Source organism: Myotis brandtii, unplaced genomic scaffold (assembly GCF_000412655.1).
Source record: "Myotis brandtii unplaced genomic scaffold, ASM41265v1 scaffold568, whole genome shotgun sequence".
Lineage (NCBI taxonomy): Eukaryota > Metazoa > Chordata > Mammalia > Chiroptera > Vespertilionidae > Myotis > Myotis brandtii.
In genome coordinates, this window is record NW_005370122.1 from 874,635 (window position 1) to 889,315 (window position 14,681).

The following is a 14,681-nucleotide window of genomic DNA, read 5'->3' on the forward strand; positions in this document are numbered from 1 at the left end:
TGAGTTTTTTCTTCCCTATATCAGGGAAGTTTTCTGTCATTATTTCTTCAAACTGATTTTCTATTCCTTGCTCAGTGTCCTCTCCTTCTGGTACCCCTATTATGCGGATGTTCTTTCATTTCGTGTTGTCCCAAAGCTCCCTTATGCTCTCCTCCTGTTTTTAAATTTTTTTTTCTAGAAGCTGCTCTGCTTGTGTATTTTTTCCTACCTTTTCTTCTAGCCTACTGTTGATGTTTTCTCTTGAGTTCTTTATTGCAGCGATGTCATTTTTCATTTCTTCTTCTTCTTCATTTCCTCTTGGTTCTTACACATATTGTTGAATTTGTCTTCCATATTATGAAGGCCTTCCTTATCTCTTGTTATGGCCTTCACTTTGAGGTCTAATTTGTCGGATATAAGTATTGCTACCCCAGCTTTTTTTCATTTCCATTCACTGAAAACCCTTTTTCCATCCCTTCACCATTAGTTGTTGTGAGTCCTTTCTTCTAAGGTGGGTTTCCTGTAGACAGCAGATATATGGGATTTGCTCCTGTCAAAGTGTCTGGTCATGTAGCTCCCTCTCTCCTGCGTTGACTTAAAGGCACAAAATACAACACGACAAGACACAATGCACAGGGCACCAAACATAAGTGTATTCACAATACCAATAACCCCTAAATAAAGGTGACCACCAGAGAAAAGAGAATTAGAATTTCTTCTTTTTATAGCAGGCCCTTTAGCATTTCGTGCTTTGTTGGTTAGGTGGTAATAAACTCTCTTGTTCCTTTTTTGTCTGTGAAGCTCCTGAATTAGCCCTCAATTTTGATTTATAGCCTTGCTAGGTATAATATTATTGGATTTAGACCCTTGCTTTGCATGACTTTGTATATATCATTCCATTCTCTTCTGGTCTGATGTGTTTCTGTTGAGAAATCAGTGGCTAGTCTGACAGTGCAAAAATCATATTGAGAAAAGGAAAAAATGTAAGAGAGAAAAAAAAGAGAAGAAAAAAGAAGGGGAACAAATATATTTATTTGGGGAAAAAACTGCAAAAAACCAACAGCTAATCTAAAAAATGCAAACAACAAATACTCTGAGATGAATGCAAACAACAAACAACAACTAATCCAAAAAATGCAAACAACAAACACCCAAACAACAAGCACCCAGCTGAATCCGAGGAGGCAGAGCTCTCTCTAGGCGATCTCCGACCTTTCCATCCATGGATTGCCTCACCAGCTGTGTTTAATTCACCAATTCTGGGTGGATGTTGTTCGACTCAGTTGTACCTTCTATCTGCTCTGTGAAAAGGTGCAGGGCCCATCCGCATATTTGGCACTGCTTTGTTTCCCTCTGAACAAACTTTTTATGCACCCGCGGCCGGGGAGGTTGGAGGGTCAGTGTTCGTGGGTTTGCAGCTGAGGCAGCTTGTCCCTGGGTGATGTGGTTGTAGGGTCCCAAGAGGTATCCAAGGTCTCCCCAGTTGAAGGTAAGGCTGGGCTTCCGATCACAGCCGCTCTCCCCTTCAAAATGGCACAGTCTCTGTGGCATAGCTGGCTGCTCCTGGAGAGATTTCAGCAGTAGTGGAGGTTGCCGGCCAGGGGAGCCTGGTCCACCAGTCCCCACCAGTCCTGTGGAATATAGGCTGTCCATCACTCATAAATACAGACACTCCCCACACGTCCACGCACTCTCCTTTCATTCTCTCACTCACACACTATCTTGCAGCCTGCTGTCCCATCAACCGCCATCTTGGATCTCCCCAAAATTCTTATTGTTGAAAGTATTACATAGGTCCTCTTTTCCCCCCCAGTAACCTCTTCCAGCCCATTCCCCCACCCCAGGCCCTCACCATCCCATTGTCTTTGTCCACAAGTTATGCATATATGCATACAAGTTCATTGGTTTATCTCTTTCCACCCACCCTCCCTTGCCTTCCCTTGAGGTTCAACATTCTGTTCATGCTTCTAATGTCTGTGGGTCTATTTTTGATCATCAGTTTATTTGGTTCATTCAGTTCCACATATGAGTGAGATCATATGGTACTTATCTTTCTCTGACTGGCTTATGTATTGTTTAAACTTAATTCAAATCTTTATAAATTATGTCTATAAGCTTTTAATACATTTATTATATAGAGCATGTCATACTATTTGTACTTTACAGTAAATATTGACTACTCATTTCCATTTGGCTATTTCTTATTTTATAAGTCTGAATTTTAAATATTTAAGGATGATGAGAATTATCTTTGGTGATTATTTTTTATATTCATTCATTTATTTACCTTTTAACAAAATCATATTTAGGACTATTATGTACCTGGTAATACACTTGGTATTATGAAACCAAAGCTCAATAACATCTACTCTCTCCCTCCTTCTAAATACCTCTGCATCATTATTGTTGACATGTAACTGATATCCAACCTATTAATATTTAAGTAAATTGAAATGCACTTTAATCTTGATTTTCCTAGGAATACCTATAAAACGTGAATTTGAATATGAAATTCTATATGAATCTGACGAAGTAAGAGTTGACTTACAGCCCTCTGTGGCTGTATATTTGATGAAGAGATCTTACAATATCAAGACTCAAGTGATAACGTTGGACTTCAACGTGATATTTTCACCAAAGAAACCAATGAAGTAAACCTGCTTTTATCCATTTTTTCTTTAAACAATATTACTGCTATTTTAAACTAATGTTTATTATTCTCTCCATTTTTCTATATTTGGATTGCATTATTTCTTTGATGCTGCTGAGGCAAATATTTTGGGTTAGATTATTTTTGTAGCTGTCAAGCTATGAAAAGTGCCTGATGAAAAATGAGTCCAAATGATTAGAAATCTAAGATATCCTTCCCAAATATTGACCTCCCTAAGTTCATTAAGGTATAATATTAACAAAAAAGAACAGTCTGCTTTGTAAAATTAAGAAGGTGAAATGGAATATAATCAACAATATTGTGATAGCTTTGCATGGTGACAGATATTTATTAGACTTAGGGTGATGATCACATTATAAGGTTTAGAAATGTGGAATCACAAATGTTTTACACCTTAAACAGATCTAATAGTGTATGCCAACTACATTTTAGTTAAAAAAAAATTTAATGAAAAAAAATACTGATTTGTCACCATACATTGCCGAGATGATGTTTCTTGATACTTCTCAGAACCAGTTCAAATTATGAAAATCCTAAACTATGTTCTTTTTACTTTATAATTGCTGTCATTACCCTTTTACGACCTAAAACCATAACATCGCACATAGTCTCTAGTAAGGTTTAAGAGGATTATATCGGAATCCTTTAGAATAGCGAACTTTAAATGTCTGCCCACTGGGAAGCCTTATCCAGGGTCTTTATATTTACTTTTTTTAGGCAACTAATACTTAGTACCTGCAAATACTGTATGTTAGGTCACATCTGAAATAGTGTTTTATTTATATCTTAATGCAGTGATACTTATCATAAGACCACAATATGCACAAAGTACAAAATGCAACCTGGCAATGAAAAACAAAACAAAACAATGGAAAGTATTATTTGTGCTTTTAATCATTTCTATAGTTTAACTATGTAGCTGATGTAGCCAGACACATATTTAAAGTGGCTTTGAATATGTAGTCCAATAACTAAAAGATACCACAGTCATCTTCAGAAAGCAGTAATAAAATCAAGCTTCAAGAAAAAAGTACACTATAAACATTGACATTATACTCTTTTATCTTCTCTTTCATGTTTATAGTTTTCTATGCTTATTTGTTAGTATTTTTACACACTTAGCTTTGCAGTGTTAATTTAGTGATATGGAAATTACCAGCAACAACCATAAGGGGAAAATGTTATTATTAGTGAATATGAGCAGAACCAATGTGAATTTATAGTCCTGTAACATTTTACAGATTTAGAGCTTCTTGGTGAATATTTGAGAAACTTATTTAGGGTAACTTGTATGCACGATTCATAAATTTTTGTGAGTTTTGTGTGATGTTCTGATGTAGTTTAATAATTCTATTTTGTGCATATGTTTATAAATTCATTTACCTTTGTCATTCCTTCTTCCATATACATTTGAAATGGTTCACTGCAAGACATAGTTAAATGAGAAAAACTAACATAAAACCAATAGCTCTAAACTCTGAAAAAGAAGTACAAAAATAACTATATCCAAACCATGCTTTACCTAGATAATTAAAATAAATATTAAATTCAATTCTTGTCTCCCTCGTTGGCAAGGTAAAATGAAAAACAAAATTTTCATGTTTTTTCAAAAGGAAAATGTAACAAGGTAATTTTTAGCATCCACCCTTTCACAGCATAGCATTATACGTAATAAAAATAATGGTCAGGGCTCTAAATGGTAGTTTTACAAAGAGAAAAAAAACAGGAATATTATTCCTAAAGTTCTTGATTTTTTCCTTTCTATAAAAATCAAGGGTTTAGCCCTAGCCGGTTTGTCTCAGTGGGTAGAGCATCGGCCTGAGGACCAAAGGGTCCCAGGTTCTATTGTGGTCATGGTCATATACCTCCGTTGCAAGTTCCTTTCTGACCTGAGCAATCAATATGTTTTTATCTCATGTCGATATTTCTTGCTGTCTTTTTCTCTCTCTTCCACTCTCTCTAAAAATAAATGGAAAAATATCCTCGGGTGAGGATTTAAAAAAAAATTTAAGGGTTTAATACAAATACTTAAGAGATCAATATTTACTATTGTCATTAATCTGGTTATTCTAATTTAACACAGGTCTAAACTTTTTTTTAAAAAAAATGGATAAATGATAGATACCATTTGTCTTAGGGCATCTTTAAAAATATTAATTATCTTAGCTCAACTTTTTCCTGGAAATTTTCGCCTGCTCAAGTAATGAACAAAATGGGAACCTAACATTCAATTTTACAGGGTTTGGGGGAGACAACTTAGAATAAGAAATATCACATAGGTGCATTGTTAGGAATCCACAGTATTGACCACAAAATGATTCATATGATCATCCCTGAAACTCAGTGGTCTTTCTTGCATGGGCCAAAAAGTTTGACTCAGTGATTTCTCACTAACTCCAAGAATTATCCTGCAGAATGAATTAGTCAACATTGTTCATTTGAACATGTTCATTCATTTATTCAAAAATCACTTAACATCTTCAAAAGAGACAAAAATCCCTGTACTTTTAGATTGTATAGCCTAGTGAGTATAATAGAAGAGAATATTAAATGTATATGTAGACAATAACATTTAAGATTGTCCTGAGAAGAAAATATATAAGGGGGGATAGAGAGCTATCAAGGATGCACATCAGATAAGTGGACAGTTAAGATTCCTTGAAGAGATGATGTCTGAACAAAGACCTTATAGATAGGAAGATCTTAGAAGAGTATTTGAGATAGGAAACAAGTGCAGGAGAATATTTATACTTATAGAATTCTAGTAGTAAGGAATCCAGTGTTTCTCTAATGCAAAGTGTTTCTGTAAGCAAAGGAGAAAGTAAGGTTGGCAAGTTTGGACAGGATCTGATCATATAGTATTTTGAGGCTATGAATTTGTCTTTTATGCTAGAAACAATTGAAAATGACTGAAGGATAAATTGGGGGGGCGGTGATTTAGGGTAACTTGTGCACATGATTCATAAAATTATGTCTAAGTGCTGGGTGAGGCTCTGTTGTTGTTTAACAGTTCTATTTTGTACATATATGTGCATATTCATTTACTTCTGCCATTTCATGCTCCAAATGAATTTGGGATGGTTCAAAGGAAGATACAGAGTTAAATAATAAAAACCAAAATAAAACAATAGCTTGAAATTATGGAAGTCCTCTCCTTTTTGGAAGATGGCAAGAGTAGAAGCAGGAAGACGAGTTATCAAATTATTGCTCTTGAAATAGTGCCGAGAGGAATATAGTTTCATTTACTAAGATAGGAGAGTGTGAGAGTGGTCAAGGAGTAGCATTTACATTTTGCATATATGTTTGCATATAATAAGATATATCAGTCATCATGGACTAAGTCCACTGTTTCATTTCAGTATACATTATTGTTACCGGCAACTCTATCAAAGGGGTATTTTTAAATTTTTGGCACCAGTTTTTTTTATAGTATTAATAATGCAGCAATGAACATCCTCATACATATAACTTCTTGAAATAGTTGATGCATATCTCTGGGGAAAATTACTAATTGTGAAATTGCTGGTTTAGTGTGTGCAGCTTCAAAATGTGGTATGTTATTGTCCAATTGTTACCCAAATGGTCGAATATTTTTTTTAAAAAAAGATTGTGCTTTCTTTTTTCTTTTCTTTTTTAAATATATTCTTATTGATTTCAGAGAGGAAAGGAGAGGGAGAGATAGAAACATCAATGATGAGAAATAATCATTGATTGGCTGCTTCCTGCACACCCCACACTGGGGATGGAGTCTGCAACCCTGGCATATGGGCTGACCAGGAATCAAACCATGACCTCCTGGTTCATAGGTCGACGCTCAACCATTGAGCTATGCCGGCTGGACTGGTTGAATACTTTTATTTTTTTTTTAAATATATTTTATGGTTTTTTTACAGAGAGGAAGGGAGAGGGATAGAGAGTCAGAAACATAGATCAGCTGCCTCCTGCAAACTCCCTACTGGGGATGTGCCCACAACCAAGGTACATGCCCTTGACCAGAATCGAACCTGGGACCCTTGAGTCTGCAGGCCAACGCTCTATCCACTGAGCCAAACCGGTTAGGGGGGTTGAATACTTTTAGACTCCTATCTAAAGAGGATAAGAGTTCCAAGAACTGTTTTTCCTAACAGTTTTACATAAGAGGGTTGTAATTTATTTGTCCATTATGACGTGATATTGCAACCACATGATTACATGTTTGAGTCATTTCCACTCTAAGCAAGCAAAGAGGTAATTAATTATTCCTCAACTTCAGCTACTAACTCCTCTGTCTCCACTCTTCTTCACAGCCAAAGGCTTAGAAAGTCTCTCTCTACTCTCTTCACTAATTCAATTGCCACTTAATTATATGTTATTGTGTAAGGGGTTTGTGATCTTTATCAATTACAATATAATTTTTATAAGTTTCAATTTAAGTCAGTTTTATGGGGCTTTGGTAAGTGTTTGCAGAAAATATTTTTCTCTATGTGAAGCAAGGGTTGAAATTTCTTTCACAGTGTTTCATTTTGTTTCTTTTAAAAAAATTTCTTTTTATTGATTTCAGAGAGGAAAGAGAAGGAGAGAGAGATAGAAACATCAGTGATGAGAGAGAATCATTGATTGTCTGCCTCCTGCATGCCCCACACTGGGAACGAGCCTGCAACCCTGGCATGTGCCCTGACTGGGAATCGAAGCGTGATCTACTGGTTCATAGGTCAACACTCAACCACTGAGCCATGTCAGCTGGGCCACAGTGTTTCACTTTGAACCAAAAATTCCCATATGGATCTCCTATTAGCATAACACTTAGGACCATTTACCAACCTCTCCTTTGCTGGTCACAGAAAATTTTCACAGTCAAATCCACATATGTTTCTGGATTTTAGTAAATACCTACAGAGTAGATAAGATGTGCTACAAAATAATTACCTCAAAAGGAGAATGATAATATAACCTGTGACCTAAAACTTATAAGTGCAATTAATAGCCATCTACATTTTTTAAGAATTAAAAGTCCCAGTGTTTTACTAAAACCACAAGGTTTGCTTAAACTTTGACCTTAGATATAGATCTACTATACTGTATTCTCTTTGCTTATTTTCCTATAGATTGTGTTATAATCTCTTTTTCTATTCAAGGTCTCAAATTATACTAAAAATAGAGTGTATAACAGATGGCATCTGGAACTTTCCCGTAACATTGATTGCTACTGAGCCTGAGGTGGATGATGTAATTAATATTGAAGGAAAAGGTTTATTTAAGGAAGCTGTTACTGAATTCTGGCTGTCCGGTCGGAAAAGGTAATATATATCAAGTAAGGGTATGCAACTGGTTTTATGAATGTAATTTATGCTAAACTGGTAAACAAAATTTAAGATGAAAAATTCTATTATGTCATCTTTTGCTGGTTAAGTCAGAGCAGTATTGCTTCTATGAGTCAAAGCTCTATATGTTTCATAATTTTTATTTAAAAATTTAAAAATAGGCCCTAAAGGTGAAGACCAAAAAACAAGAAGCAAAAGTAAACAGATATTGAAATTTAGGATAATGTTTCTATTTGTTTTTCAAATGATACTTTAATGTATTTTGAAGGATAAATGGAATGTTTTACAATGTTTTACAATAAATTTTAATGGTTTGGGATTATCTAAATAGAGATGATTGGGTAACTTATATTGATTCAATTTCTGTATGATTATTCTCCTTAACTATAGATATCTTTGTTATACTTGTGATAACATAGGCACCATGACCACAATCATTTTACCTGTCTCACATGTGAAATATGTTTTTACAGCTTTTTTTTTTTTTAGGGATAATGTGCATACCATAAAGCTCCCCCATTGTAAATGTACCTTTCAGTATTTTTTTTTAATTCATAGAATTTTCTATCATAACCACATTCAGGTTTATTACACTCCCACTCCCCCCCCCCCCCAAAAAAAAAATTCTTTCAAGCCCCTTTGCAGTTAACCCCCATTCCCACGCACAATTTCAGGAAAGCTTTGATTTGCTGTCTATCTCTATAATGTTGCCTTCTCCAGATATTTCATATAAATAAAATCACCCAGTGTGTCTTTTTCAAAACTTTTTTAAAAGCAATTTTAGGTTTACAACAAAATTGACAGGAAGGTACAGATATTTTTCTGACACCACCTGCCCTACACATGCATAGACAGCCTCCTCCATTATCAACATAGCTCACCAGAATGGTATATTTTTTAACAAGGATGAACCTACATTGACACATCATGATCACCCAAAGTCCATAGTTTACCTTAGGGTTCACTCTTGATGTTGAACATTCCATGGGTTTGTACAAAAGTATAATGGCATATCCATGATTATAGCATACAGAGTATTCTCACTGCCCTAAAAAACCTTCTGTGTTCTTTCTATTCATCTCTCTTTCTCACCCTTAGCAGCCACTAATCTTTCTATTTTCTCCATGGTTTTGCCTTTTCCAGAATATCACATAATTGGATTCATACAGTATATAGACTTTTCAGATTTGCTTCTTTTACTTAGTAATATGCATTTGAGGTTTATCCATGTCATGGTAGCTCATTTTTTTTAGCATTGAATAATATCCCACTATCTGGATATACCATAGTTTATTTATCCATTCATTTACTGAAGGATGTCTTGGTTCCTTCCAAGTCTTTGGCAATTATGAAAAAAGCTGATATAAGCATCTGGGTGCAGGTTTTATTTTTATTTTTTTATATATATACTAGAAGCCCATTGCAGGAGAATTCCTGCAAGAATAGGGCTTCCTCCGGCCGATCGCACTGCCAAGCCCCACCCACCCAGGGCCGCACACAGAGGTCCTTATCATATACCTCAGCAGAGAAGATATGCAGCGGGGCTTGGCTTGTTTGTGCCGCCAAGCCCTGCTGCCCAGGGCCGCTCACGGGGGTCCTGCCTGGGGGCGGGGCTTAGGCGGCACATGGGGGCCCAGATGGCGGCTCGCACTGGCCTGCCCTGCTTGCAGTATGCAAATTAACTGCCATCTTTGTTGGCAGTTAATTTGCATATCACACTGATTAGCCAATGGGAGGCGTAGCGAAGGTATGGTCAATTACCATGTTTGTCTATTATTAGATAGGATTTTATTGATATTTTACAGAGAAGAAGGGAAAGGGATAGAGAGTTAGAAACATCGATGAGGGAGAAACATCGATCAGCTGCATCCTGCACACCCCCCGCTGGGGATGTGGCCCGAAACCAGGTACATGACCTTGACTGGAATCGAACGTGGGACCCTTCAGTCCACAGGCCAACGCTCTATCCACTGAGACAAACTGGTTAGGGCTGGGTGCAGGTTTTAGTGTGGATATAAAGTTTTCAACTTTTTTGGGTAAATACCAAGTAGCACAATTGCTGGATTCTATGGTAAGAGTGTTTTTAGTTCTGTAAGAAATCTCCACATTGTGTTATAAAGTGGTTGTACCATTTTGCACTCCCACCAACAATGAATGAATGTTCCTGTTACTCCATTTCCTCACAAGCATTTGATGGTGCCAGTGTTCTGGATTTTGACCACTCTAATGGAAGTATAATGGATCTCATTGTAGTTTTGGTTTGTTTTCCTGATGACATATGATGGGATGTATCTTTTCAAGTGCTTATTTGCTGTCTGCATATCTTCTCTGCTGAGGTATATGATAAGGTCCTTGGCCCATTTTTAAAATGGGCTGTTTGTTTTCTCATTGTTGAGTTTTAAGAGTTCTTTGTATATTTTTGATAACAGTCTTTTATCAGATGTGTCTTTTGTAAATATTTTTACCCTTGATATTGTCTTTTATAGAGTAGAACTTTTTAATTTTAATTAAGTTCAGTTTATTTATTATTTCTTTCATGAATTGTGTCTTTGCTGTTGTATTTACTGAGGCATCACTATACCCAAGGTCATCTTGATTTTCTCTCATCATAACTTCCAGGAGTTTTATAGTTTTGTGTTTTACATTTAGGTTTACTATACATTTTGACTTAGTTTTTGAGTAGAGTGTAAGGTGTGTGTCTGTTTTTGAGAAGAGTGTAAGGTTTGTTTTTGCATTAATGTTCCAGCACCATTTGTTGAAGAGACTATCTTTGCTACATTATATGGCCTTTGCTCCTTTGTCAAAGATCACTTGACTCTATTTATGACTATATCTGGAGTCTCTTAAGCTCCATGACCTATTTACCTATTCTTTCACCAATGCCACACTGTCTTAATTACTGTAACTTTATAGTAAGTCTTAAAGTCAAGGAGTGTCAGTCCTCCAACTTTGCTCTCCTTCAATATTGAGCTGGCTATGGAGTCCCTCACCTCTCCCTATGAACTTTAGAATCCATTTGTTGATAGCCATAATATAACTGACTGGGATTTTGACTGGAATCAAATAGAATCTATAGATCAATTGGGAAGACTGACATCTTGATTGAGTGGGCAGTGATGGATTTTATGTTACTGGGTCATAGTGAGCACATTCCCCACTTGTGCTACACAAGATGTGAGGAGTGGAATAGGTGAAGGTAGCACTTAACTTACTGGTTTTCTTCATTTCTAAAACAAATGGCTTCCATGCCTGTGTTTCATGATGGCGCATGCTGGTCCCTGTGTGTATCATAGAAATTAAATCCTCAAAGGTACTGGGCATGCCTGGATGCATTTTCTGTACTTAGTTCAAAATGAATGATGGACAGTTACATGTATGTTTGGAGCTTTCACATTGGATAGGAGTGGGTTTCACTTAGCTGTCTTTTTAAAAAATATATGTGTTTTTTAATGATTTAGAGAGAGAAGAAGGGAGAGGGATAGAGAGATAGAAACATCTATGAGAGAGAAACATCAATTGGCTGCCTCCTGCACATTCCCTACTGGGGATCAAGCCTGCAACCTGGGCATATGCCTTGACCTGGAATCAAACTGCTGACCTCTTGGTTCATGGGTCAACGCTCAACCACCGAGCCAAACTGGCCGGGCATACTTAGCTATCTTGAATCCATTGTAGTCTTATTCACAACTTCCAAAAATATTTCAAGTTATTAGATATTTTGGTTTAAATGTAAATTGATTTAATGCATTCAAAAAATTTTTCAGAGCTGGTGAAATGGTTTCCTCATTACCAATAATTTGCTCAAATGTAGTATTGGAACAAAACAACATTTGGAATAAGACACCCAAATTATATTTTTCAATTATAAACAATGTTGTAACAAAATTTGCTACTCCTAATTCCATATGTAGTTCCTTTCATTCCAACCCATTTTATACAATATAGTAAAACCAATATCCTTAAAACAATGTTATTAACATGCATATAACTTCTCTTGTTAAAAGCATTTGATAGTTCTGTGTTTCTTAGCCAAGGTAGCATTTAAATTATATATGCAGTTCATCATGGTCCTAGCCCACTCAGACCTTCAAGATTTCCTCTCTTTGCTGTCTAGAATAGATCTTTTTCAGTCATATGGAAAAAAAGTAACTGTTCTCAGAGCCTGTCTTATCCATTACTCTTTCTTACTTATCTTCATTTTCTTTCTGCTTCTAAATGCCCTTCTTATCGCCTCTCCAACTTTCTGAATTCTACTCATTGTTCTTCTCATCACAATAAAATCTTAAACTCCTATAGTATTGTGTAAATCAATAATCATTGTTTTTCTTTCGATGCATCTGCCTTATCTTTCCAGCCAAGTTTTATATATATATTTCTTAGACAATATCTAGGTTTTTTTATTTCTTTCTAATGTGTCCTCTGTCTTTTGTATTTCCAGTACTGGACTTTGTTCAGAATTAGAATATGTACCAATGCCTAGCACCAGTAATAACATGTTTTAAAACAAAAACAATCATGATGATGACTACATTAATTTTTATTAATCCTTATATGGTGCTGTTCTCACTGATTGAATGACTTTATAGGAATTAACTTCATTTTAAAAATATGAAAACTAAGGCACAAAAAAGCTAAGTAAATTGCCTGAAGTCATGCATCTAGATAGAGCTACAATTTCAATGTAGGCCATCAATATCAAAAGTCCACTTTTTCAAACCATCTGCCAAGATACTCAATACATATTCGCTGAATGGATGAGTAAGTCCCAACCTGAACCTCCCATATCTCCTTCTATGTTTCACTGGTGGATCTGTTCTTCTACCTGCATCTCCCCTGTCAGTTTGAATTTAATTTCTCACTTACAACCTTCCATGCACTTTGCCTCTCTCCTGCTTTGTTCTGCCAAGAAGTTCCTCAACTTCTTTCACAGCCTTCATTGCAATGTAATCAACCTTGACAGGAAGATAGTCACTTGAATCTTAAATGTCACTCAGTTCACTTCAGATCATAGCAATCTATCTTCTGGCCCAAGAATCTTTAATGAGCCTGTAAACTACTTTCATCTCACTTCACACGTGGAAAATGAAAGGAGAGTGAGCAAATAGCACATTGAAATAGAAGTAAAAACAATGGCTTTACAATAGCTGTTGAAGTGAGACATTTCAGATATTAATTTCTTTACAAATGACTGAATTTTCATTTGGGGCATTGAGTTATTCCAATTTGTATAGCAAAAGAACTTTATTCTTTGTAGACTATAAATATGTAATTGAAAAAATATTTAAGATTCTATTTTGTCACCCTGGGAAGAATGACCCTTCAATAATTTTTAAAATGCTTCCTCGCTGTTACTCTGTGAGCATTCCAAAAAGTTACAAGTATCAGACTCACCACTGCATGGCAGCATTAGTGTTTCACTGCAGTCCATTACAGAAGGATATAAACTCTATTCATCAAGTTCTCACAAAGAAAATGAGGTAATAATCAAATTTAAAGATGATACTTACATTTTTGTTTCAGATATACTGATGACTTCGTGGCATACTTCCTACCTGACAGTGATCCTGAGTTTTTCGTAAAACCTGAGTCTGGAGAAATTCCTCCTTTTGACAGTAATGGGATTACCCTCCTGGTGGGTTTTAAACCCCAAATGTATGGCAGAAAATATAAAGCAAGATTAGTAATACAGGTGAGTTCTATAAAGGCAATTGTTATGGATTTGTGATGTCCCTAAAGGCATTAAGTGATCTAGGGAGGAAAGGTTACACCTAATGGTCACAGATAAACAATAGCAACATGCCCGGCAGGCATTGCTCAGTGGTTGAGCCTCGACCTATGGACCAGGAGGTCATGGTTTGATTCCCGGTCAGGGCACATGCCCAGGTTGTGGGCTCGATCCCCAGTGTGGGCGTGCAGGAGGCAGCCAATCAATGATTCTCTCTCATCATTGATGGTCCTATCTCTCTCTCTCCCTCTCCCTTCCTCTCTAAACTCAATAAAAATATTTTTTTTAAAAAAGAGCAACATTATCTTGCAAAAGTCAACATATTTCAATTGCTCTGTCTTATTTGAATTTTTTTTGTCCAGTAAAGAACTTTTAATTATGGACTATAACAAAAAAGTTTTCATCACCAGTGGGAAGTAAGAAATGATTTTCCTTCCATACAAAGGAAACATGGAAGAGACAAATGATGACTGCAAAGTGATTTGTATACTAACAATGTTTTCTATAATAACCTATTCAAGAACTTTAGGTGATTTGAGATAGAGATTTTCAGAATCTTTAATTAAGGCATAAGGTGTTGTCAAAATGTTAAAGTCTGAAATGGAGAAAGTTAATTAGAGGTAAAATTTATTTTGAATTGAAAAAACATAATATGAAATGGGTCATTAATATAAACCTATCATTTCATTAAGAGTTAATATAATGGAATATTATGCAGCAGTAAAAAAGAAGGATCTCTTACCCTTTGAGATAGCATGGAGGGACCTGGAGAGTATTACACTAAGCAAAATAAGCCAGTCAGAGAAAGATAAGTATCACATGATTTCACTCATCTGTGGAATCTAATGAACAAAATAAATTGATGAACAAAATAGATCCAGAGATGACATGGAAGCATGGAACAGACTGACAAGAGAAGGGGAAGGAAGAGGTTAACGGAAAAATGTGTATACATAACCCATGGACACAGATAATAATGCAGTGAGGGGAGGAGGAGTGAGGTGGA

General features: G+C 35.9%; 1 protein-coding gene across 1 annotated transcript in view; it reads left to right on the top strand.

Moving 5' to 3' along the window:
- The window catches only part of CFAP47 (cilia and flagella associated protein 47), a 429,694-nt gene that overhangs the window by 411,379 nt on the left and 3,634 nt on the right, over positions 1-14,681 (top strand). Inside the window, 3 exon segments of the mRNA XM_014549721.1 lie at positions 2,459-2,630; positions 7,765-7,926; positions 13,471-13,639. Of these exon segments, the coding sequence (XP_014405207.1) occupies positions 2,459-2,630; positions 7,765-7,926; positions 13,471-13,639 (503 nt within the window).